At 37.7% G+C, this 22029-nt stretch overlaps 3 protein-coding genes across 3 annotated transcripts; all 3 read right to left on the reverse strand.

Moving 5' to 3' along the window:
- Positions 1 to 339: 339 nt before the first annotated feature.
- Positions 340 to 4836, reverse strand: tcf23 (transcription factor 23; the record flags this gene model as incomplete). Its single annotated transcript, XM_083898467.1, has 4 exons — positions 340 to 477; positions 2161 to 2325; positions 3037 to 3189; positions 4663 to 4836. The coding sequence occupies 4 exons, from the start codon at positions 4834 to 4836 to the stop codon at positions 340 to 342; spliced, it is 630 nt and encodes a 209-aa protein (XP_083754593.1).
- Positions 4837 to 6708: 1872 nt separating this feature from the next.
- On the reverse strand, positions 6709 to 15059 carry ephx1 (epoxide hydrolase 1, microsomal (xenobiotic)). Its single transcript, XM_083899108.1, has 9 exons — positions 14978 to 15059; positions 11660 to 11854; positions 11404 to 11584; positions 11097 to 11315; positions 10525 to 10654; positions 10094 to 10308; positions 9801 to 9909; positions 9515 to 9637; positions 6709 to 7972 (listed from the first exon to the last, which is right to left on the reverse strand). Exons 2-9 carry the CDS (start codon positions 11840 to 11842, stop codon positions 7771 to 7773), a joined length of 1362 nt encoding a protein of 453 aa, XP_083755234.1. The 5' UTR covers positions 11843 to 11854; positions 14978 to 15059; the 3' UTR covers positions 6709 to 7770.
- Positions 15060 to 17175: 2116 nt separating this feature from the next.
- Positions 17176 to 19836, reverse strand: srp9 (signal recognition particle 9). The gene is made up of 3 exons (XM_083899224.1): positions 19692 to 19836; positions 19457 to 19525; positions 17176 to 17956 (listed from the first exon to the last, which is right to left on the reverse strand). The coding sequence occupies exons 1-3, from the start codon at positions 19761 to 19763 to the stop codon at positions 17837 to 17839; spliced, it is 261 nt and encodes an 86-aa protein (XP_083755350.1). The 5' UTR covers positions 19764 to 19836; the 3' UTR covers positions 17176 to 17836.
- Positions 19837 to 22029: the final 2193 nt, after the last annotated feature.

Consider the following 22029-nt stretch of genomic DNA (forward strand, 5'->3'; position numbering starts at 1 on the left):
TAAATGAAATGACTACAAGGCAGATCGGCTTTCATAATTTATTGATTTACTTTTCAACAGCTAGAGATAAAAAAAAATAAAATAAAAGGCAGAGTGTCTTTGTAGCTGCACGCTCACTGAAGTTCCTGCCCTTCATACTGATATAAAGCACAAACAGAAAGATTGTATTCGATGACTGCATTCACACGGATCCATGCTGATAATTAGCTTTGAAAGTTGCTTTTTTTCTTTACTCATCAGTGTTTCCACATAAATGAAACTTTCATGTGTCCTTTTTTTTGCCAGAGATATCAGCTACAGGGCAAAGATAAGAAAGTGGGTGAAAGTTGCGTTCTAATATCACTCTTTGTCTGCTTTTATGACAGCGGTCAGAGGGCGTGTCCCGTCCTGTCCAGATGGGGGCGTCTGATTGGCTGAGACGCCTGAGAGCAGCTCACCTATGCTGCCGCAGTAGAGCAGGGAACGCATGGGCCACTTCTGAGGAGAGGACACCACATGAAACCAAGACAAAGTTACATTTTTATCACCGTATTTTAAAATACAGAAATATATGATGTCTGTTTTGTGCTGAGCAGTTCATTGTAAAGTCATGAGGTAACAGCTTATTTAGAGAAAGATAGAGCAGCTTTATGACGTCATCAATAAAATGTTTAAATCCATTATCAGACCATTACATTATTTTTACTGATGGACATGATTTTTTTTTTTATGATGTCTGACTTTAAACATTAAGTCCGACTGAAAACTTTGACACTGATTCAGGGCAAGTCATGTGTTTATTTTTGTAATATAAAAAAAAAATGTATTCAACATATTCACATTTACAGTAAGAGGCTGACATCGAGGAAATTGGATTAGCTGCTGGGATTAGCACCAGCGTTCACCGAGATCCTCATGTGCAGAAGTGGTAGAAGATGAGTGACTGAATAATAATAACAAAAAATCATTTCCAAGTGATGTCTGGTAAATGAATGCCTGGACGTAGCAGTGCATGCTGGTTCACTGTAACACAGTCCTGACATGAACTGTGCACAGCCATAGCTAATGTTATCAGTGAAACCTGTGATTACAGACACTGATATGACAAATCCTGCACAACCTTTAAACCTACTTTTGACCTACTTTTACCTACTGTTAACTTCTAACTACAAGACATGTTATTGCAATAGTATTTGTATGACCAGTTGTATAAAAGTATTAGTAATTGTACAACAATTGTGTTGTTATTTCTTCAGGAAGCACATTTTATTATGAATGTAATTATATTAGAATGTAAATACAGCATCATGTGGACACTAATAACAGGTGTGATTTGCTCATTCTAATTCTAATATACGAACACACATTTTACATTTTTTTTTTCTCAGATTTACAGTTACGTAAAATGACAGAGAAAGATTCTGGCTCTGAGTGTCCAGGTATTCAACATGCAATAAAGGTGTAAAGGTACGATTAGTGGTTTTAAGTACTCAAACAGTGGGTTTTTATTCTCTTAATATTATAATAGCATGCTAATAACGGCTAATTATCAAAAGCAGTGGTTCCCAAATACTGGGCAGGGACCCACAGATGAGTCATGGGAGATTTTTCTGGCGTAACCCCAAATAAATTTGCAGAATTTTTCCAACCTTTTATTTAAAATGTATGTGTCTATGACACAAACACATAAGGATGAGAGGTTTTGAGTATCACCCAGTGTTTCTTTTTTATTTATTTATTTAGAATTTCTTGCCAGCACAATTCAGAAATTTAGCAAATATATATAGCAACAAGAGGGAGAGGCAGATTCAAAATAAATAAATAAATGATAAATAAACTACTATTACAAATTCAAAATGAGATTAGGTGTTACAGATATGGCTGTAATTTGCTTCTGTCACAATTTATTTTGTGATTTGTGTCACAATACTCCCTATGTAGGACGTTTGGGAAACACTGATCTAAAAGTAACAGTAGTTATTTTATGTTCCTATATATTGTCTTTTAATCTGCTCGTTATCTGAAGGTCATAATATACTCGTAATGGGCTAAAATGTTAGTCTTGTATTGTAACTACACTCTACCTTGTGTATTGGCGCTTCAGCACCTGCTTTTGTATGTGCAGCATGTGTATCTCTGTCAGTTATCATGTGCTCTGCACAATTAGTGATTCAGCTTCACCTTCACAGGATGCAGGTATCCGTCTGACCTGGAGGACAGCGTGTTCTCAGCCAACATCCCTCCCTGGTCCAGAGTCTCTGTTAGGTAAGCGATGTAGTTGGTGGCCAGAATCAGAACGTCCAGCTTAGATAACTTAGTGTCGGGTGGAACTGAGGGCAGAGCAGCCTGTGGTGGTGAGAGGATGAAGTGGATCAGCTGGAACTGGTGCATTTGTAACTGCACAACATGCCCAATGTAAATATTGTTTTTCATAATTATTTATGGAGATTTTTCCTCTATCTAATGCTGTTGTACATTATATTGTTATTATAATGATGATAACAACAACAACAACAATAATAATAATCATCATTATTATTATTATTATATATTGTAAATTTCACTGTACATTATAATAATAACAAATACATAATTAAGTTTGATTTGGAGGCACATGAACCTTACAGTATGTGAACAGTTCTGCAGTTTTCTGGATTATAGAAGGGAATCCAAAACACAATTTACCATTCATGTCTAATATAACACTATTAAAACCTAATGTTTGCATTAAACTTCGTTCAACCATTGATTTACAAAGATAAGAAATGGAGAAGTGGAAGCAAGTGTCGGGCTGCAATGATTAACTGATTAGTGAATGAATTGTCTACAAATTTCATAATCTGTAGTGGTTTTCTCATCTTAAATGTGAATATATTCTTATTTAAGACAACATCATCATGTTGTATGAATCTAAATGTGCAAATAATTGTTGAGCTCTAGTTGGCATGTAAATTAGAAAGGTTTTGCAAATAACATAAATCTGTTTGAAAATACCGCCCTCAGTTGACTCGATGAGTTGATTGTCATTTATCCACTTTTAACCAAGTGTTAAAATACCTGCAGGCTGTGGAACGCCTGTCGTAGGCTGTGAACGCGGTTCCTCTCTCGTGCTGCATTCTGTGGCGAGTGTTGAGTCCTCAGAGTCCTGGACTGGACCACAGACCAACAGCTGGCACCAGGGTTTGTCCTGGACCCACACTTTGACTGGCCCTAATGCAGAGGACGTGGCAAGACAATACAATCAGTGGCAAAGCATTTCCTTGTTGTTATTTTCATTTCAATCATTACTTGAGTCAAGTATTAGAATTTCTTCAGGAGCTTTTCTGGCATAAACACTGACCAATAGTCCTCATGGAGAACAAAACCTGGTCCTAATGAGGCAGAACCTCATTTCTGAGGAACTAGTCATGTTTAAGGCTAAGATTTTAACTGTGGTTAGGTTAAAGTTAGGGTTAGACATGAAGTGGTTAGGGATAGCTGCAGCATAATAGCATCTTTGTGTGGACATTTTTCTCTGGTCCTCAACTTTAAAGGGCTTTTTTCAGGGTTAAGATTTGGTTTTAAGGTTGGTTTAGAATTAGATTAGGATTAAGCACTTAGTTGTGATGGTTAAGGGTTAGGGAATGCATTATGTCTCCGAGTGTCCTCACTACGAATGCTGCACAAACCCACAGTGTTTCAGAGCAGAGAACTTTGCCAAATTTTGCATGATTTACAACCTCATTTCTAAACACTTACTATATAATTTAAATTTGACAAGGTGGTTAGTGACACAGTTTTTCCTCAGGCTATGACAAACACAATTTAAAGACTAACTAATGGCTTCATGCTCTAAGACACTTTCCTCCAGGGGACTCATTGTGTTATTAGCAGAGAATAAACTGTCATCAATCACCAATAAATACTCTACCTTTAAAGTCTTGCTTCATCTCACTGCAACAAATTTAAACGTATTACTTTAAAAAAAAATAAAAACACATCCAGCGTCAGAAAGGTTCACAACTTTACTGTAACTGTAATAGTAAGCATTGGCTGTTTCTCCTGTGCTTGTTACTAATGATTATTTTCATCAGAGATGAATCTGTTGATTATTTTATCAGTCACTTGATTAGAAAAGGATGTAAGACGTCGTATAGAGCAGTCTGACATGTAGGGCTGTATTTCAGTTTTTTTTTTCTTCTTAAACCAAAGTCTTCAGAGAACAACAAATACTAAATAAATTTAAATGTTGTCGTCTGAAATAGTTAATTCTACACAAACAATGTAACGTCAGATTGTTACATTGTATGAGGAAGTCCCTGGATTCTTTTTTAAAATCTTAAATGGGGTTCTTTGTCATTGAAGAGTAAAGAAACCAGAAAATATTCACATTTATTTTTATTTAACTCTCGCTGGCACTGTAGCCCTAGTTCTTACATTAGCAATAACATCATTTGTATCAGAAACATTACATTTGACTCATTTTGTGAATACTTTTAAGCAACAAGTTACGACGTTTCCTTGTGATGATGCTTCTGGTTTCTCACAATCTACTTTGGAACCCAGCATTGTCCTTCATTTGTGAAAAGCCATGTCATATTTGATCTATTGAAATTTAAACTACAACTTATTTGATATTGTCTTTATTATTATTATTGACTAGAACACATCTTACTAATGCTTTAACAGTTAACACAGACTCACCCACTTCCTTGGCTGGCGGCGGCCGTTGCTGTGTGCGTCCTGCCTGTGTCGGTGCACAGATGCTGGGCCGCTGACCGCACCGGGCTCCTGGAGCCGCGGCTCCTCCGTGAAGCTGGAGTCCAGCTGGTGGTTCTCTGCAACCTTTTTGAGACCTTCAAGAGGATTCACAGCCATAGATGCAGCTGAGGTGGCTCTCCTTCAGGACTTTGTTTCGGTCTGTATTTGTTTGCTTTGAATATTGTTGTCAAACGATCATTTCACGATTTTTTCTTGGTAAATACGCAGAAGAACTTTGAAGCAGTTTGAGGTGATTTTTTTTATATCTGGTCTGAGAACACATTTTTAAAATACATCTTTCAAAAGAGACTGTACAAAAAGGATAACGTTCTATTCTTCTGCAGCAACAACAAAAAAAAAACCTTGCGATATTCAATGAAACGTTCACCACACCTTTGTGATGCCCCACTTCCACTCAGGTCCCCAAAGAAGTGGTGAAAACACCATCGTCACTTGCTGCTTCTCTGCGCATCAGTATCCATCTAGAGGATTCCTCAGTCTGACCCTCTCTCTCTCTCTCTCTCTCTCTCTCTCTCTCTCTGCTTGTTTCCTTATCGGGTGAGGTAATGTGGAGAACTTCATATGCTCCTTATCTCAGCCGCCCGGTCGTCCTGATCCTCCCTTGGCTGTTCCTCTGCCAAGAAGAGCAGGCAGGCAGGCAGTCGGGCCTGGGGGAGTACAACACTGGGTGGGAGGGTGTATAGAGCCAGGGCACTGGGGGGCTTGGGAAACTGAAAAGCTCTGCTAGCAGCTGGACGGGGCTGAGGGGGGTCAGGGGCTCGGGACGTTGCGACATTGACCGTTATAGCAAAAGGGAGGCGGAAATGCATTTTAGGCTTGTTGAAAAATGTTTTCGGGGCGTCTTAACTCTGCTGTACTGAATCTGTGACCTTCATGTGTGGTCATGCACAACAGCATCAAGGACAACAAATGTGTTTTTGGGACAGATTTCACGCCACAATCGGAGATATTCAAAATAACCGGGTTTGTAATCTGAATGGATCTGAACTTTGCAAACAACTTTTGTGACACTCTATTCTATTATAGTACTAGCTAATCACCTGACGGTCTGAAGCCAGGGTTCGCAGGGTTTTAAGCAGCAACTGTCCTACATGGTGATGTACAGCAGCATTAGCAGCAACAAGCAGCAGCAGCAGCAGCGATATTAGTCATTTTTACATTGAAAAACATATTTAAAATGGTTATCATGTGATATTTTTACAAATCTGTGCAAAACAAAAGACACTTTCTTCAGTCTGTAGAATATGATGTGCAGGTCAGGACAATATTTACTGTAAAATAGTATTTTGAGACACATTCTGGCTTTAACTAAATGGCCATGTTGTGATTTCGATAATATTTCGTTAATATTTCGTTAGTTTTAGCCCTATTTGATTGTTAACAGTTTTAATGGTCCACACCAGTGTGTAATGTTTAGGATGGTTTTACAGGCAGAAAGTGAGTGTGCCAACCATAACCAAACAAGCAATATAAGAACCTGGCAGCGGGAGATGATTTTTATATTACAGATGGATGGGGTTCAGCCAGAAAAGAGACGATTAGTGACAAAAGAGCTGGTGTTTGGCCAGAGGGTACACATATTTTTCACGCAATATGAGTAATTCAAATACTTAACAGTGTCAAGATTTAGACCTGAATCAATAAACATTACTAGATCCCCATATACACTGGCTCTCACCTGAGAAAAGTGACTTGGTTACACTATAATCAATGAGACAAAAATGCTGACGTACAGTATGTTATTAACACTGGAGATCATCTTAAATGCTCAATTGGACTTGAGTAAAGTTGTTTTATGTTATTTGGTTAGAGGAATGTCTTACAGTCAACACTGTAACAACGAGTAACCGCTGACCTCCCATCTGCAGCTGCTAAGTAAACTGTTCCCAGGACTACAAAGCTTGTTATGAGGAAGGCAGACACACAATGAAAGATCACAGGGAGAATGAAATAATGAATACATATTGGCATCTGTTGTTGCTTTAATATGCAACTTTAATATGCTTTAATGTGTTGGATACAAGTGAAATGGCTGGCTATATAACAGGTGTAGCATATCAGCTTTTACTCTAGCTAACAAGCTGAAGATGGAGAGTATTGGTTACAATAACTGCAAAAAAAATGATATATTTGTTTCAGTTTTGCATGACTTAACAGATCAGAATCAGGAACATATTTTCTGTATAAACACTGCATTTTATTGAGTTAAGCCCGATTTATACTTTGGCAAAAATGATCCAGTCGTCTCCATGGTAACTACACAGCTCCAAAATTAACTTACATCAGTGTGATATTAGTAGTATAGTGTATAGTAATAGCACTGTATACACTGTTGTAATATAAGTAGTACTTTTAAATCTGTACTTTACTTAGTTATTTATATTTCTGACAACTTTTACTCCACTACATTTCCTAAATAAAATGTGTACTTTTACTCCGATACATTTCCCTTTACTTCTAATACTTAAGTACATGTTATATCAGAAAATGACCACAGTACAGTAAATGTCAGGTACTTAAAGACTTTTACTCAAGTAATGTTCTAAAAGGTGACTTTAACTTCTACCAAAGTCATTTTCTGGTGAGATACTTTTGCCCTTGAAAGTACTTGAAAGTATTGCTTTCAAGTACTTTATACAAGACTGAGTGTATATCCTTCTGTCAAGTGGATTATTTGCTACTGCTACTTTTTCTTTATGAGGATAATTGATCGTGAAAACTGCTGAATTTAGTGAAGCAAGAGATTTTAAAAACTATAGACAGGAGGTAGACGTGGGAGTGTGTCCACTAAACAAGAGAGCAATCACACAGAAAACATAGGTCATTTCTGTGGCCCAACACAGTTTAAGTCATGTGCCAGAGTATAAATCAGGTTTTAATCATGAAGAAGTATGATTTGGAATACACTATATACAGTGCTTCATTCATATGTTCATACACTGTCTGTGTGTCAACTTTCAGTTCACCTCTTATTTGTTTTCATTCATTAAGCTTCTCATCGTGTGCCTAGGTTTTCATTCACCTGTTCCACTATTTCTTCTCCACGATCTTGGTGAACTTCTGAATGTCCTCTGCCATCAGTTGGGGCTCCTCCATGGCAGCAAAGTGGCCACCGCGGGCCATGTGACTGAAGCTCACAATATTGTGGAACTTCTTTTTGGCCCATAATTCAGGCGTGTACACAAGCTCGTCGGGGAAGCAGGCGATCCCACTGGGAACCACGACAGGTATCCTTTTAAGAGATGATGATGGATTCATATCAGTTTCAAAAGAGAGAGTTTTTTTCTTCACAATAAATACATTTTCCTGCTATAGCTTTAACATTGTGCTTTGCCTTTCGGGCTTCATCAACACAAATTCTGTTTTAGATATGCCTGCTGTTCTCACTAGGGCTGGATATTGCATAGCATTTTTTATTGACATCAATATCTGGACTACGATACGGTTATTAAAGTTTTTTTCCCCGAAACTTGTGTATTATATACATTCAATACACACAGACTGAAGTAGTTTAAGTCTTTGGTTCTTTTAGTTGTGATGATTTTGGCTCACACGAGAAAGCAGAATTCAAGATCTCACATATATATATATTATATCTACTTAATACTTGGTTGGGGCACCTTTTGCTTTAATTAATTGGTTGTGGCATGGAGGTGATCAGTGTGTGGCACTGCTGAGGTGGTATGGAAGCTCGGGTTTCTTTGACAGTGGCCTTCAGCTCATCTGCATTTTTTGCTCTCTTGTTTTTTATTTTCCTCTTGATAGACCTGAACCCCATAGATTCTTTGTGGGGTTCAGGTCTGGTGAGTTTGCTTTTACAGTCAAGCACACCAATACCATGGTCATTTAACCAACAGTGTGGGCAGGTGCCAAATCCTGGAAAATGAAATCGGCATCTTCAAGAGCTTGTCAGCAGAAGGAAGCGTGAAGTGCTCTAAAATGTCAGACACACAATGACATTTGTTTTCAAAAAAACAGTGGACCAACACCAGCAGATGACATTTTACACCAAACCATCACAGGTTGCGGTTCTCTCGGTTGGTGGTGCATATTTTTCTTCAACACTTTTTTTTTGTTAACAAGCTTGGATACAGCACTATGAACAGCCAGCTTTGGTGATAATTTTTTGTGGATCAGCAGTCTTCCCCATGATTGTGTAGCCTTGTAAATCAAACTGAGAGGCAATTTTAAAGGCTCAGGAAACATTTGCAGGAGTTGATTAGTTGATTGGCATGTGACACTATAAAGTTACAATAATGAGATTTTTCACCATATTCAATTTTTTTTTTGAGATACTGAATTTTGCTTTCTTGTCAAATGTGAGCCCAAATCATCACAATTAAAAGAACCAAAGACTTAAACTACTTCACTATGTGTGTATTGAATGTATATAATACACAAGTTTCACTATTTGAGTTGAATTATTGAAAGAAATTAACTTTTCTACGATATTCTAATTTATTGAGGTGCACCTGTATACCCAGCCTGAATTTCAATGCTAGCTGCTAGCTTCGTTGAAGTTTTCAAAACTATTTGGTATGGTATATAAGTTTTAGTCTGAAAATGATTGATTGGTTCTTATCAGTCACAACTTGACTGTCAGTTGTCAACAAAAAGCTCTTTACAACTGAAGAGGAGAAAATATGCTCTGTTTACACAGGTAAACACATGCGATATGGTCGTGACCCAACGTCTGGCCTGGACCCTAATCGATTTCTTTGAAAACTGTGGTATGGATTAGCCTTAGAGAAACCAGATGGTCGTTGTCACTCACTTGGCGTGTGGTGGGTTGAGGCCTTTGCCGAGGTTTTCTTTGTAGAACCTCATTGATGGGATGATGCATTCAGAAACCCAGTAGATCATAACATTAGTCAGCAGGTCATCCAGAGAGAACTTCCTACAACACATCATAGAAACATACAAGAGTTCATATTATTGCATATTACAGTTCTGCTATGCAGCTGTAGGACCTGTTTGTGAATTAGTACCTTTTACAATACAATGAATACATGTGTTTCTACCTCGATTGTACTACTCTACAAATTAATAATATCATGTACCTGGTGAGTCCTCCATCCTCCAGGTTCCTAAATTCACCTTTGGTCCAAGTGGAGAACTTCTCCAGAATATAGGTCGCCAGACCCACAGGAGAATCATTCAGTCCTCGACCTGAAAGGAAATTTGATCAAGAAAAACAATTGCATGCAGTGCATTTGCTGTGATTGTAAACTGGTGTAACCACACTACATGTGGATCTCAGGCTCTTCTTAACAACAGAAAACATTATATTTGACCACAGTGTCAGTTAAATGCAGCATTTGCAAACTTGGTGTGATGGCCTCTCGGTCCTTACCCACAGTGTCGGGCTTGGTGGCTTGAATATGCATGTAGCCACTCTCTTTGAGGACGTTCACCAACATTTTCTCCTTGCAAGGAAAGATGCCCTTGACATCCATGTCATTGAAGCCGAAGAGATTAGGGAAGTAGCGGCCGAACATCATGGATAAAATCATGGACAGACTAGGCTTTGCGATTGGGGCAAAGTTTACATGCAAGCCCTTGACTGTTCTAGGTATAAAAAAGTGAAACAAGGCAATGTAACTTTGAAGCATTGAATCATGTGCATAAAACAAAATACAAAAAAATACTGACTACACAAATAGAGGTCTGGTGTTTCCAGGGCAAGAGGTTGTGCACTTCACAAGCTAATGAATATAATATACAGCAACATTTCTAAGTGAAATTATTATTTTCAAGTGTTGAGGAAGCAGTTGTGTTTCTTACTTGGGCTCCAGCTGAGCCATGTTGGTGGTGATCAGTGAGCCCCAGTCTCCACCCTGAGCATAGAACTGCTGGAAGCCCAGCCGCTTCATTAGCTTCAAAAAGACGTTTGCTGCAGAAACTGAATTAAAGCCTGTTCACACACAAACACACATTAGAACCTTCATTTATTCTTTAAACCTGTATTTTGATGTTAGTGTGAAACATCTGTGACTGAATAAGAAGAGCGGGTCATATTAGAAACTAAAGGTCGGTAGGTTCATCCCTGGCTCCTCAAGTCTAGGGCTTATAAATTTGGGAAAAAAATTCTGACAATATAAATCCTTTTTTGAAGTTTCGGTTTAATATTTGCCGATATAGTTTTCAAACAAGATGAAGCATTACCAAATAACACCATCAAAAATATTAAAGTGATAAAAACAGAAAATCTCACAGAAAATTGCACACCTTAATGTAAACGCACCAGTATCCAACTTCCTATTCAACAAACTTTAAAAAAACCACCAGAGTCTGGGAACAACACCGTAAGTCAGTGTTTCGACACAACTATGTAAATGCTCCATACATGCTCTCACCTTTCTTGTGCGGCTCTTCGGAGAAGCCATATCCAGGTATGGAGGGACACACCACCTCAAACACAAGGTCATCTGGGTTTGAAGGCTCTGTTAACAGTGGGATCAGCCTGTAGAACTCATAGAAGGAACCAGGCCAGCCGTGAACCATGATCAGAGGAATGGCAGTTTTTCCCTGAGGCACTTTCTTGGGCTTCACGTGCAGGTAATGGATATCAATGCCTGTACGGAAGATGAATAACATACAGCAGCTTAGAGAGAGGACAAAGCCTTCATCATGGATGTTTCAAGAGTGTGTGTCCAGCTTCACCTTCAATTGTGGTTTTAAAGTGGGGGAATTGGTTGAGTTTGTCAACTTGACTCTTCCAGTTGAAGTCATTTCTCCAGTAAGAGATCACTTTTTCCAAATACTGCGAGTTAAAGCCATAATGGAACTGGCTGTCCTCCAGAGAAGCAACAGGACGTGTCTGATCTATTCTTCTGTGCAGGTCCTGGCAGGAAAGAGAGGAGATGTGAACCCTCTCATTGTTTTCATCAAACTCTACTCAACAAAGAGGAAATCTAACCTCCAGCTCTTCATCACTGGTGTTGACTTTAAATGGCCGTATGGTCTCGTCCTCCTCACCATCAGGGGGTGCTCCACTTCCCCACCAGCCATCGTCTACCTTCAAAACCTGGTTCTTGCTCCTCTGAACCAGGAAGAAGATGAGTCCTCCAATTACAATACCAACCAGCACTGCTGTGAACATGGTGCTCAGTGTCTGGGAGAAAGATGGCCAATGGTGAGATAAGATATTTAGGTAAGTATTCAAGATAAAAGTTTTTTTTAAATGTTTTAACTTAAGAAGTTCAGCAATTAAAGCTTTAGTCTCAGTTCAAACTCAAACGTCAGTACAGTTCTTCAAATGCCCTTTAGCTTTATCAGGCTTTCATGTATTCTACTTAAAATGGCTTCCATCCAGGCAGGCATAAATGTCTGATTGACTGATTGAAGGTGCTAAGAGGGTCATTCGACAGGTTGTCCAGCTCTGAGGAGAACAACCCTGTCAGAGTGACTCATACTCACCTCACTGATCATACTTTATATACCCTCTCACACATTTATCCATTTTGACCTTAAGCTAACTCATTGTAGTGTTTGCAAACTTCTGTTATGTCACTACTGCAGTGAATGAACACTCAGAGCTTAACAAATGGGTATATATACCTTTGCTCTGATAAATATGTGTCATTTTATCATGGAGGTCTAAAGTTCCTCCTCAACTAACAGTGAGAATTGTGGGACCTTATGTCCACATAGCGTGTTTCCTTGTCAAACAATCTCTGTTTATATAATGAAAACTCAAATACAGGGCTGGGTGATGTGTTATCATGATAAAGAAAATGTCAGTGGATAATTATAGTTATCATTATAAGTTACTTTAAGATTTTGCTTCTAGTTGAAAGTTAAAGAAAGTAAATTGTTTGTTTAAATAAATCACACATCTGGGACAAAGTTGTGCAAAAATGCAAATGTGACTAACACTAACTAAACCTGGGATGAGCCACTGTGATACTCACTCACATGCAACAGCATTTTAGCTGAGTCATATTGTGGGCTGCTTATTTCTTCTCAATGGGAAAATATTTGTTCCACAGTTGGAGAATTTTATTTTATTGTGCATTCCTAAATGAAACTAATAATAAACACTGAAAAAATGACCAAGGGTCACAAAACTTAAGGCTTGAATTGTAAAGTGGCCAATAGATGCACCTTTTGTTGTAAATGAGTAGTCAATAAATCAGGATAGTGTGGAATTGTAACACAGAATTAACTTCCAGTGAGGTAATTTCAGTCTGGGCCACAGACAGAGTGAGTGTTTTAGTCATGAGTGTAGAGATAAATATGGAAGCAAACAAAGGAGTTGTTGTTAGTGTTGCACTGTTGCTGTGGTTGTGGCCTCACTGAGAGGATTTAGTAAAGAACTGGCTGGCCAGGCCCCTCAGCTACAACTCCTGCGAGCTGTGTGACAAAAAGTGGTTAAAGTCATTGGGGAGAGCTACCACAATGGAAATGCACAGGTATTTCGGCAGTTTAGCCACTAAGGCTGCAGCTATCATCATGGTCGGCCCATGAGTTGTTGGTCCAGAAATTGTGAGAATATGGTGTGGTATTTGTTTCCCAAAACTCAAACTGACAACATCCTTAAATGCCTGTATTCTACACAAAGCAAGGATATTTAGTTAACAGTCATACACTTGCACTGAAACATAAAATATTCATAAAAGAAGCTGACGTTTAGAGCTGCATCTAACAATTAATATTATTATTATTTACAGTATCAGTAGCCACACAGCAGTTTGTGTTTTTATTTATAATGATATTGTGTATAATGGCCAACTCGTCTTTATTTTCTTATTATATTCATTTAAAGGTGCATTATGTAATAAATCTAAAGCAACTGGCCATAAAATCCTCCTAATATGTCACAGAGACTCAGGAATAATATTCATATAACAAAGTGAACTCACCAACAACAGTACAGCCAAAATATTTGCATAAAACATTTTTTTTTGCAGACAGCAAATCATGTTTATGTTTTGAAATCATGTTTTGGCATGTGGCGCCACCTACCAATCATTGCAGTCAGTAAAGTCTCAGCTGCCGAGCAACCACGGGTTGCCAGTTACCGTTTTTGGCCACATTCTTACATATGGCACCTTTAATCTTCATTTCTAATATTTTGGCTCATGTTCTTGCACCAATAACCAAAATACATTCCTTCCATTGTGAAAACTTCACTTGGCAATTAACCTGATTCTGATTCCAAATTCAAACCACCAGTTCCCGGGCACATCAACAACCTCTGTGTGCGTGATATAAAATCACTTATTTTCTCTATGGGCTTTGGTTCAGGGGAATTAACAGTTAACGGAGCATATCAAATGTCAGGTTCCAGTCTGAAAAGGCTCTCTTATAGCAATATAACACGGCAAACACGTTCTAAAGATAACATACAAGCAGGTGTGTAATTTAACTTTTGTTAAGTAACTAAACCGGTATTTCCTTGTGTCACTGGTAACAGGGGGCGCACACAGTCCACACTATGTCAATGGTATACATAGTCTACACACTTTAAAAAACAAAGACAAACAAAAAACCAACTTAATTTTCCCTTTGACCCAGATTTGGTCAACATGGGCGCACGCGCGCACACGCAGCATATTTTCACAACTTTAACATGAATTGCTGTCTTTCAGGTACAACATAATAATAATAAAAAACTAAACTGAGCATATGCTACAGTAACACAGTGATACAGAGGCCACACAGTTTCAAAATTAGACCTTAGCCTCAAACAAACGTTTTTGTTTGCTGCTTTCTAGAACAGTCTGCATCACCATCAGCAGACAGCGCTGTTATTATTTAGTATAACGGCAGAAGGATTAGCAGTCTGCTAAACTAGCTTGTGTGTTGCTGCTATGGTCTCATTTCGCCTAAAAGTAGCAAAAACATGACACTTGACAGGTCACATAAATACACTATGTACTGACTAGCTAAAGTACAATGTAGTTAAACAGTACTGCGTTATGTAACCGGCGCTTATTAAATTAAAGTTGTTCTCTCTATTTGGGCTCAAACTCGCTTCGTTAAAGTTAACTAACTGTGTAATGCTATATATATTAAATATGCGCGTGCTAGCTAAATATTGCATCTTACACCTTTACACCGGGACTTTAAAGTCAGTACTGTCAGCCTTTGCCCTACATTCGAAACCATTATCCTTTTTATTTAATAACGAGTCCAACAACTATTTAAACAATATCTGTTGCAGATATAAGACGATAGTGCTATTAAAATAATTACGTTTAACTAGAAGACACAGTCGATTTAAGTACTTTACCTGTTGCTGCTGCTGCTGCTGCAACGATGCGAAGTGACGGAGTCGCTTACTGTTCACGTTCGATTATTATGTGCTGCCCTCCTTCCTTCCTTCCGTCCTTGCGCCCTGGTCGAGTGAAGCGAGGAAATAAAGGGAGTAACAATGAGGGTTTGGTGCGTTCACGTACACTGGGTCACGTAAACTGCACTTTCGCCTCACTATCTAAACACGTACAGACTGAGGACGAGGTCTACCCTCTACCACATTGGTTCTCAAAGTGCGGCACGGAGGCCAATGGCGGACCGCAGAAACATTTCAGGCAGCCCGGTGAATTACAGTTGATAGTTTTAATCCAGGAGTTACTAAGCTTGTTAAATGTTTATTGGACATTACTGGATACAGACCAATAAGTGTAAACAAAAATAGAGTATTTAAATGGTTTCTATATGGTGAATGTTAGTGTATTATTGGGTTATAAGCTGGTACTAAGCAGGTAGCTACAGCACCCAATTACTAACTATTTACCCAGTAAATATATGGTAACAGAAATGTGTTACTTGGTATTAACCTGTAATTAGAAGGTAAGAACAATGGCCAAAATACTGGGTAATTACACAGTAAATTATAAAGCGTTATTATATTAATGCTTAAATTACATTATATTAGTACTTATATTACTTAACGCTAAACTGTAGAACTGCAATCTGGTCATTAAAATGATTACCATTGGGATTTATTTCTGTTTTTTTTTCCTTTTTTTCCTTTGGCGGCTCTCAGTCCAATGTTGGGTTCCTAAATTGGCCCTCAGGTATCAAAACTTTGAGAACCCCTGCTCCACCATGAAACCAGGGCTGACGACTCTTTTATCAAAACCAAATAAGGATCTAATGAAATGACATAATAGGCCAATAACACTTCTTTGTAATTAATTAAATGGTAGTCTTGTGTTTGCTAACTTAAACATGTTGTTTTTTTATTTGAGTTGAAAAAGTGCAAATTAATCCCATCGCATCATTGTAAGGATACTTAGATAATGTCCCTTCCTATACAAAGTGAGTTAAAACTATGTATACATACATGCCAAATTAAGGGAGGAAATGGAATTTCATGAAAAACTCGAGATTGTGAAAAAAATCATCAGAGATAGTGTCTGTAAGACTGGGGAAGAGATAGGCCTTGGTGATGAGCCTTAGTTGAGGAAAGCTGGACTTTATGACCTCTGAGAGTTGTTTGTCAAATGTAAAAACTCTGTCAAAGTGGAAGTCAAGGCTTTTAACAGAAGTGGATTGTTGGGACCAAAGGACCCAATGCACCCATATCTACTAAATCAGGGTGAGCAACATCATGAAGGCAGTCTGAAGGGCTGAAGATAGTCCCTGTTTCCCGATGGAAACAATAGAAATATACCATGTTTTTTTAAATATCGATCCAGATGCTGAACTAACAGTGTTATCCATTTTATTTGAACTAATTCAGACATTAGGGAAATGCATACTAATTATAAATCAAATTGTTTTCTGCAAATTCCACCATATTTTTTGAACATGACTCCAACAACTATTATAATTCACTCTTAGACTGAATCACTGTATTTTCACACTTGTGTCTGCATGAGGGGATATTGAAATTATTAAATGTGTTTCCCTACAAACTCCATCATATTCTTGCATATATTTCTATATAATAATATATAGATATATATATAATAAAAATGATATAAAAATATGAAATTCTTTACTGCAAACTTCACCATATTATTGTACAATGATTCTGTCACTACTGATTTGGCAATTCTCATTTTAATGTGGCAATTTTAATATCCTGCGGAAATCACTGTATTTTCACATTAGTTTCTACACAAGGGAATATGAACAATTCCATCAAAAAAATATGAAATCTCTTATCAAAATTATATTTTACAGTAGGGTTAAGTAGGTCACAGTAAAATTTGCACATTAGTGTTGACGATTGCTTGTAAATTGATGTGAATGTGGCAGAGGTCAACTGTAATGTCCTACCGTTAACCCTTGAATCTCACTTTGCTCTTAGGACACTTCATCTTTTAAAGAATATTGAACTCTCATCAACACAATAGGCTTTACAAACAGCAGCGTTTGAAAAGAAAAATCACTGAAACATTTTAAGCTTACTTTATAGTATTTTTTTTTTACACACCATCATGTAAGAAATACAGGAGAGATGCCAGTTATTCTGGGGTAAATGAGCATTTATTGAACATGTAACTTAACTATTCTCAGTATACGAGATGGCATTTAGAGGTTCCTCTTTAGAAATCATAGGTTTTCCACACTATAGTTGGGAAATAAAATCACAAGTCTTGCTTCATTCAGGTGACAAGTCCACGAAGAAGAAAAAAAAACTTATATAAATAGATGAGACATGCTGTGGCCTACATGTCTATCCTTTTCAGCCCCTTTATAAATAAATAAAGGCAATAAAAGACAAACACCCAATGAAATCAAGGTGCGAAATCTGCTTCAACGGCAGCAGAGGATTTATAATATTATACACGTTTTCCCCAAATCTGACGCATTTCCCATCTTAATATTCCCCTTAAATTTCCCAGCAGCCTTCCCTACTTCACATTAATACCATCAGAGATGTCATCAAAATGCCTGACTAAGAATATCAAGAGAGATTTGATGACTAAGAATGTTTTGTAATTAACAGAAAACCTGAGAGAATAATATATATACAGTAAACCTTTATATCACATCTCTGATGGTATTAAATTAGTTTAGCTGGTCAGATTCTCTCAAGACTCCACATTGTACTCTGGTACTGTGCGCTCAACAATCAGTGTCCTCTGAACTCAGTCCAGGTGCTTCTAGAGGGCGAGTGCCACTAGAGCACAGTTTTTTAATCCGTCTCCATGGAGCCAGTGTGTGTCTCCTTGGACACCATGAGTCGCATCAGTTTCCCGTGGAGCTTCTCGATCTTCTTCACATCTTGAGCCTGGTCTGTCTTGTACTGTAAACACTGAAGAGATGAATAAAAGAAAGAAAAAAAAACATGAGGGCTGTAAAACTTAGCATTGGCATAAGATTGTGAGGTTACATCAAACTTAGTTATAAACACTAAAATTGATTATGACAATTCTTCCATGAGCTTATGAAATGTAAGATATATTTCTATCAGCAGTTGCATGTATCTTGTTTGTTATGATGAAATACTTCTCAATAGGCATCTGGTGAATCCTGGCATTGTCATTTTGAAATATGCACCCCCCAAAAAAGAAAATTTTACCACTGTAACCTCCACCCCTGTAAATTTTCATGATTTTCCTTTATAAATCATTGGTTGTTTGGATAAGAAATTTCAGTTAAATATATCATATAGGAGACAATCATGGTGATATTTGAGACGTGAAATAAAGTTTATATGATTTACAGAAAGTGTGCAATAATTATTTAAACAAAATTAGGCATTTGCGTAGATTTCAAACTTTTGCATACCACTGTACGCTTTTGCCAGAGTTTTTTTTATCGGTCTGTTAGTTAGCAACATAACTCGAAAAGTCATTTGATTTGGATTTGGATGACATGTTCCTGGGACCAGGAACAAGTGATTAAATTTTGGGCGTGATCCGTGGACATTATCACTGGTTACAACACTCGCCATCTGACCCAGGAACGCCAGCAGGGTGTATTTTAAAGGTGCCTAGCTACCTTGGTGGAGGTCTTCGCTTTCCGAGTGCTTTTTTTTTAGTTGTGTATATTTAGCTAGTCCACTGACCTCATTTTTTGGTGCTTAAATGTACTGAACCTTAACCAGACAGAATCTACACTGAAGAAACATGTAAATGTAAGTTTAAAAGATCCATCACTTTTTCTTGTTTTCTTGGCAACTAGTCCACAGATTGCATTCCTGTACTGGTGCATTGTGGGTATCTGTGATAATAAATTCAATATCAGACAACAAAACTAGCAACTGGTATAGCATTTACCACATTTAAGATCACACTAGTGGCCCTCAATGGATTTCATCAGATGGATTTTTGATCATTATAGACTAATTGTAGCGTTTTTTATTTGAACTATACATTCTTCTGTATGACAACAAGTACTTTTATAATAATGTGAAATATATTAATAAATGCCATTATTAATATATCATGAAGAAATATCATGATATCACGATTCCATCTTAAAGCTCATATCACCCTCCCCTACTGAACATTTGTTTTTTTTCCCCACAAAGTTGTTTTTCTGTTTGTTCACTTTACTCTCCTCACCAGACCTGAAGCTCATGTGGCCCCCAGGTCATTCATGTTTGAGACCCCTGCTTTAGATAAACCTACGTGGCCATGTTATATATACTAACAACAACATTTGTTTACATAACATAGCGGTCAAACGAATTTTCAACACATTGACCAGAAGCCACAGAGAGATAATACTATACCATCCGTTAAAAAAGTAAAATGCGTATGACTGTCTAACAGCAGGTCAAATCAACCATGTTCAGCCCGAGTCTTACCACAGCATTGTCAGTCACTTTAATGCACAGGTTACCGTCGCAGTGTCTGTACTTGAGGACCACTCTGACCTGAAAACACAACACAGACCAGTCAATACATTTCACAACTGTTAACTTTCTAAAACAAATCAGCGCTACACTGTTAGCATAGCCATGTTGCTGGTGAGCTAGTCGGCTAACAAGCTACCCAGATAGCATACTACTCTGCTTGTAAGACTAATTTAACATGTTTTACCTTCATGGGGTCTGTCAGATATAATTTTTCTGCTGCGCGGGCGAACTCTTCCCAAGTCTGATAGTAAGGCATTGTTTTTATATCCAAGAGGGCAGCTATTCGACCGAAAAATCTGTTTAAATCGTGGACTCCAGTCCGCAGTCTTCAGAACAGTGAACACCACATCATCATCAGCACGATCACAGCCAATCACAGTGAAGAGAGCGTGGTGATGAAGTACTTCCGGGTTAGCCTTTCAAACAAATATACTATCCTATGTTTCTTTCGTCCTCTGGGACAACAAATAACAAAGGATTCATCAACATATACATTAATTAATTATAATAAAACATAAACAAAACAAAAAGCGCTACATATTCACCTAGCCTCTCGTCAGAGCCTTTCTAACTCCGGCCAAGCTTTATTTTGAAAAAGTTCCAGGCGTTTCCCTGTGCTGTTTTTGACGATTAATTCTTACATGTCACCATCTAGTGGCCAATATTAAAAATGACTGAATCTCCAAAACAAATATAAAAACACAAAAATAGCACGTCACGTCTATTATCTGACTCAATCTGACCTTTTATTGCAGTTTTAGAATTGAATATTTACTCTGACAGAATCGATACCTTTCCTTCAGGTTTTAGGTCCTAAAGTAATACCTTTATGTGAAAACACGTTTTCTTTTCTGGTACGTTAATATGTGAGCATTTCTCTGGCTGCTAAGATCACAAAGTTTAGGCAAGTGGTTAGCAAAACTGGCCCGTCAGCATGCATCCGGCCCTGTAGGTGGAATTAGTTATTTATTTGGAATGTATATATATATAGAAAATAGACAGGTTTTGGAAGCTCATGATCAGTGGCTACAGCTGTAATTCCATATGTTATCCACTAGATGGCAGACAAAGCACATGGGTGGTTATGGTTGACTAATTAAGAGCTTAATAGACTCAAGAGAGCAGCGTTTGCACAGTATGGAACTTGTACTTGTATTTATATTTGCACTATATATATAGTGAGGTCCAATAAACGTACAAACCTATGTTTGGGAGGACATTTAGTCTGAGGCCCACAACATTGAATGGTGTTTTCAGGGTTAGTGTTAGGGTTAGGCATTTAGTTATGATGGTTAAGGTTAGGGTAAGGGGGTGGTGGAGACCAAAATCTGGTCCTAAATGAGGCAGAACCTAATTTCTGAGGAACTGGTTAAGTTAAGGGCTAAAGTTAAGGTTAGGGATAACGGTATGTTTAGGCTGTCCAAATGAAATGAGTGGAAGTCAGTGCAGTCAGTGTACGCAGAGGAATACTGTGCACAAACACAGCTGATGTCACAGTAACAGAGCAGGTGAGGAGTGGGTGTTTCACCCGTGGCCCATTAATCATTATCTGAGTCAGTCACAGCTCAGTCACACAAGTGCACGACAGTGCGGCTATTTCAGAACCCACATCAGCAACAATACATACATGCATGCATAGATAAAGAGTCAGTGTATGCGTTAACACACCCACAACTTTAATTTAATTAAATCCCAACACTTTATTATTTCCTCCAGGAGCAATTTGAGGCAGTGAGTCTGCAAAAACAAGCAGACTATCATGTTACTGTGCATCACTGTCTTCAACACTCAGTGGTCCTGACCAGAGCTGTGGCTCCAGCTGTTGTTCATTTTTAAGGTCAGTCAGGACTCACCTGTCATTTTCATGTCACTTTACTCATTGAGAGAAAAATCGATAAAATATGGAAGGTATGGAAAATGCCCCTGCTGGACTATGATATTATTTAAAAAAACAAAACAAGGTTGGATTAGAAGTTTAAAAACCTGAAAACACGGAGGGAGTCAGAAACAGGCAGTAGAAAACATAAGACAACACATTGATTGAATTGTGTACAAACATCAGTTGTGCACAGACAGTTTTTCCTTAATTGACAAGGTAATGTGCAGAATTATTATCATTATTGTTTATTTCCATAAAATATACATATAATTACATTATGTTACATTGTGGTTGATTAAAGTATGCTCACATTCACGTTTTCTTCACGTTTGAAGAACATTACTTTACAGATACATAACACTATTAAAGCCAATGATGTTGATGTTGTTTCTGTTGTGGTAATTGTATAGATTTCTTATTGTTTATTTATTTTTTCTTATTAATTACTTAGTTATTTATTATAAATTATGGTTGACCTGTTTTTACTTTATTTCAGATGCTTATTCTGTAAAGATTTATTGAATGGTGCTTGAAATATGATGTTTCATTTCAGAGTATCTTAGGTGGTGCGTTCAAGAACATCTTTTTTACAAACATTTTGACATGTGGATAACTTTTTAGCACACGTCTTAAATTATAAGAA

The sequence above is a fragment of the Microchirus variegatus genome, assembly GCF_963457635.1.
Source record: "Microchirus variegatus genome assembly, chromosome: 12".
Taxonomy (NCBI): Eukaryota; Metazoa; Chordata; class Actinopteri; order Pleuronectiformes; family Soleidae; genus Microchirus; species Microchirus variegatus.

Excerpts from the sequence above, each read along its gene's own strand:
- ephx1 (XM_083899108.1), bottom strand. The coding sequence starts at position 11,842 with ATGTTCACAGCAGTGCTGGTTGGTATTGTAATTGGAGGACTCATCTTC. Across the intron at positions 10,655-11,096 it reads CGAAGAGCCGCACAAGAAAG|GCTTTAATTCAGTTTCTGCA; the intron begins GTGAGAGCATGT and ends GTGTGTGAACAG. Across the intron at positions 7,973-9,514 it reads CTCAACCCACCACACGCCAA|GATACCTGTCGTGGTTCCCA; the intron begins GTGAGTGACAAC and ends ATCTCTTAAAAG.
- srp9 (XM_083899224.1), bottom strand. The coding sequence starts at position 19,763 with ATGCCTTACTATCAGACTTGGGAAGAGTTCGCCCGCGCAGCAGAAAAA. Across the intron at positions 19,526-19,691 it reads ATCTGACAGACCCCATGAAG|GTCAGAGTGGTCCTCAAGTA; the intron begins GTAAAACATGTT and ends TTGTGTTTTCAG. Across the intron at positions 17,957-19,456 it reads AAGTGACTGACAATGCTGTG|TGTTTACAGTACAAGACAGA; the intron begins GTAAGACTCGGG and ends TCATCTCTTCAG.